The sequence below is a fragment of the Trachemys scripta genome, chromosome 10 (genome assembly GCF_013100865.1).
Source record: "Trachemys scripta elegans isolate TJP31775 chromosome 10, CAS_Tse_1.0, whole genome shotgun sequence".
Taxonomy (NCBI): Eukaryota; Metazoa; Chordata; order Testudines; family Emydidae; genus Trachemys; species Trachemys scripta.
Genome location: NC_048307.1, coordinates 70,084,681 through 70,088,977, shown reverse-complemented (window position 1 = coordinate 70,088,977; position 4,297 = coordinate 70,084,681). Strand labels below are relative to the sequence as shown.

Sequence of the window (4,297 nt, the reverse complement as noted above, 5' to 3'; positions counted from 1 at the left end):
AACCCCCCTGTAATTTGTGTGTGTGTGTGTTCACAGTACAGTAGGCCATATCACTTAATGCTGACTGGATCAGTATTCTCTTATACCTGGATTCCCTGAGAGATGGAGGAGTTGTGTGTGGGAAGAACTTTGTCACAGTCAGTCACTCCATTCCAATCGTCAGAGCCTGATCTTCACTCACATGGGGGCTTTTGTGGGAATAAGGGCAGAAGTATAATCTTATAGAGCTGACACCCCCTTCTTCCATAGGCAAGAGGAAAGATATACCAGATTTTGGTTCCCTCTTATCACTAACTGTGAAGATTTAGTCACCATCTCCATGCAGTCCAGAGTGAAGCATTGGTCACTGCCAGTGGCAGAGTATTTCTCAAGAGTTGCCTGTTCCAGTAGTGTGCACTTTTCTTTTAAAAAGCAAAATGTGGCAGATCCTCAATGGGTGTAAATCAGCACAGGCCCGTTGAAGCGACACCAATTTACACAAGATGAGGATGTGGCCCCTACTAATGTATTCGTGTAAGGCCTCACTTCCTGCATCTACATCATTTAGGATTTTTTTTTTTCTACTCTTTGACCTCAGTCAGAATTTTTCTTTCATTTCTGAACTCATAGCCACAACCCACACATTCATTTAAGGAAGCTTTACAGGAACTTTCTGTGATGCAAGTGCCTAGCTTGTAGTTATTTAGTTCAGCTTTTAGAGTGGATTAGCAGTTTCACACTGGTCAAAGGCTGTGATTTGCTCTGAGCCTGCTTCTAAATGGAACGCTCTGAGTACTGCTATGTTTACCATTTAGTCCAAGATTATCTGAAATACATTCTTCAGGAACCACAGCTTGGACCAGCCCCAAGCAGAGTTGCTCATGTCTTAAGAAATACTGCATCCTTTCTGCAAAAGGAAAATGAAGAGAGTCTGAAACCATGTTTGGACACACTTGATATTACCTCTGTAGATGCTGCCAGAAGAATTTTCACTGAAGTCGTGGATAAAGAATTTGCTGATGGAAACACTAACTGGGGACGGATTTTGACAATATTTATGTTTGGAGGAATTCTTTCTAAGAGGCTTCAAGAACACAAAGTTCAGCTTACAGGAGATAATAAAGAGCAGATTTCTTATTTCATCACCGAGTACATTATAAACAACAAGGCTGAGTGGATAGAGGCAAATGGAGGTTGGGTAAGTTTCAGAGCTATATTTTATAACCATTTTTCACTGTTGTCTAGATCAGGCGAATTTTCCTTAATAAATTTAAAAAAAATGTTCTTTTAACTACTGTCAAAAAGAATTGTCAACTTAGCCAGGGCTTTATCATTTGCTTTATTTAAAACTTTTATATCTTGAATTCTTCCTTAAGACTTAAAGCAAATATCTTGCTTCAGATCTAAATTAGAGGAAAATACAAGATCTTTTTAAGGTGCTTGTGACAGTATAAACCACTAAAGTAAGCCCTGAATCATTTTTACAGTACACTTTCCAAACTGAAATTAAAGTGGAAGGATGCAATAATAATGCTATGACTGGAGTGATCCAAAACCTTTTGAAGTCAATGGAAAGGGAAATCTTTATAGGTGAAATCCTGTCCACATTGAAGTCAATGGGAGTTTTGCCACAGAGCTCCATACAGCCAGGTTTTCATCCCCTGTCAATTTAGTTGTACAGTCTGATAATTAAGTATAATTGGGATTAAATCCCTCTTGCCTTATTCATGCACTGAGACTACGTGTGTGAGTAGAAAAATTGGCTGAGATATTCCTAAGACTTCCCCATGGTTATTTTACAAATACGAGTAAAGTATTTGACAAACAGTAGGTCTCTTTTTCCAGCGTCATATATATGACCATTTAATGAAAGTTCCTGTGCTGATGCAGAGGAAAGTTGTAGGAAATTCCGCTCTTCTGCTTTGCAGGGTTTCATCACGCAAACTTGATTTTCTGTAGGTGTTTAGGGGAAGTTGATGGTAAATGCCATCAGACCCTGAGATCCCCTGGTATTTTGTGTGTGTGTCTGTATGCAAATGTCACATTCTCTTCATATCGCCTCTTTGGGCACGATTCTGCTCTCAGTGCAATTATTCTTGATTTATACCATTGTAGATGAGCTCAGAATCAGGCTTATTTTCTCTTTTCTCACCTGTCTCCCTTTACTACTGTCTTTATCCTTTCCCACACTTTTTTCTAGCTTGCTTTTGTCTATTTCTGTTGGATAACAGTTGCAGTGAGTTAGTGGTGCTTCATACATCATGTTTATAGAAGCTCCTTTGCCTGCCTCTTTCAGTCAAACCTGTTTAAGGTCACCATCTATTCCTGACATTTTTTTCTCACAGTATCTGGAATTTTCAATAAGTACCTCATAACACCAGAAAGAGAAGGTTTAAAGGGGGAATATTTATAAGCATATTAAAACTGAAACACAGACAGTTATGTTACTTGCAGAAATGAGCCCAAACCACAAAGTTTAAATCCAACCCAAATAATGAACCTTCCCCAGAAGGGAGTAGGCAGGGAGGGAGCAAATTTGGCCATGTTATGACCTGGAGATGAGACAGGCATTGCATGATTTGCAAATAGTTTCAGCTATTGTTTTTAAAGCCCAGTTCATCTTTTTCTGAGGTAGTTGTCTGTAAACCTGCCTCTATGGGAATAAAGGCTCAACAGCTCTATTGAACTGAAAGCCTCCTGCTATCACAAAACAATGGTGCATTTTTCACGAGCTCATTATTTGAAAGCTATAACCAGACTGTACATATTCTTCTCCACAGGAAAACGGCTTCCTACCTATGTTTGAGGAAAAACGATCATGGCTGTCCTTATTCAACATTAAAGCAAAAATCATGGATGCTTTTTCCTTCTTCAGTCAGTACTATTGACAAGATGGAGATCAGCCTTCCCATGTAAACTGGATGTTGCCACAAGACACATTGCAGTGGCTTTCTTCAAGCAAGAGGAAAATGAATCAGCCTTCTAGAATTAAGGACATGTTTTCTTGCTTATATTATATTTTAATTTATATATTTACTAGTAAATGTTTAGGTGCTGGCTTATTTGACAACAGTAAAGACTGAAGTCCTCCTGCTATCGAAGAGGTACAGAACTGACTCCCAATATGCCTCAACCCTGACCTGGAGAGAACTCTTCTAGGCGAGACAGCGAGCAGTTCAGTGTCTATCTTCTCTGATGCACCTTCAAAGACGTGCATTGTTTCACCTACACATAATCCAATGGGTTAGGAGCAGTATCAGTTTTAATTCTGAATTTTAAAAATTTTGTGAATTAAATTTCTTACTTTATTGCATTTTGTTGTTTACTTTATCAGCAGTAGACTTCTTAAATAAAGAGGCTAAAACACTCACTCATGAAAGTACATGCAAGTTCATGAGCTGGATCAAATGATCACTTGGGACCAGCAATTTAAAATGTGTGTATATATTTACTAATCAGTACGATGGCATCTGTTTAATAATTTCTTTTTTTTAAAAAAAAGGTTTTTCATATGCATGGAGTTCTTTCCACCTGCAATGACCACTTGATTTGTTTAAAGAGATGCTTTTAAATGGCCAAGTGCAAAAACTTTATTTGAAATCAATAAACTATTTGTATCTTCTATAATTAAAATGTGACCAATGGGTTTTTGGAAAAATATATTAAAATATAAACATATACTTAGGCTGAAAGTTTATTTTTACCAAGTTTCATCTCTGAAAAAACATTGTTTCTATTTAGCTGAGTTAGATACACCTGGTAAAGTAAGTGTGGGCATAGGTGCAAATCTAGGCAGTATGGGCCTGATCCAAAACCCATTGAAGTCAATACAAAGGTTTGTTTACAAGCCAGTCTGTAGCATTTTTGGTGTATTATCTGGCAACTTGTATGAGCAGCCTGTTAGATCTTGATGAAATAATATATATGGATTAGATTTGGATGGCGGTACAGTACTAGATATTTAGGGGATACATTTAGTGAATGAAGTACAGTAACTCCTCACGTAACATTGTAGTTATGTTCCGGAAAAATGCGACTTCAAGCGAAACGATGTTAAGTGAATCCAATTTCCCCATAAGAATTAATGTAAATGAGAGGGTTAGGGTCCAGGGAAATTTTTTTCATCAGACAAAAGACTATATTATATATATATATACACACACATAGTATAAGTTTTAAACAAACAATTTAATACTGGTACACAGTGATGATGATTGTGAAGCTTGGTTGAGGTGGAGGACTCAGAGGGTGAGATATTTCCCTTACTGCTAAATGATGAACTAGCAATTGGCTGAGCCCTCAAGGGTTCTCTCTCACT

The 4,297-nt window shown here is 37.7% G+C and overlaps 1 protein-coding gene across 1 annotated transcript; it reads left to right on the top strand.

The window, feature by feature from the left end:
* Positions 1-600: 600 nt before the first annotated feature.
* BCL2A1 (BCL2 related protein A1) lies at positions 601-3,628 on the top strand. The gene is made up of 2 exons (XM_034783861.1): positions 601-1,177; positions 2,760-3,628. Exons 1-2 carry the CDS (start codon positions 758-760, stop codon positions 2,865-2,867), a joined length of 528 nt encoding a protein of 175 aa, XP_034639752.1. The 5' UTR covers positions 601-757; the 3' UTR covers positions 2,868-3,628.
* The last annotated feature ends 669 nt before the right edge of the window (positions 3,629-4,297 follow it).

What these genes read in the sequence shown, in the direction of transcription:
- BCL2A1 (XM_034783861.1), top strand. Translation starts at nt 758, where the DNA reads ATGGAACGCTCTGAGTACTGCTATGTTTACCATTTAGTCCAAGATTAT. An exon ending in TAGAGGCAAATGGAGGTTGG is followed by an intron (nt 1,178 to 2,759) that starts GTAAGTTTCAGA and finishes TCTTCTCCACAG; the next exon opens with GAAAACGGCTTCCTACCTAT.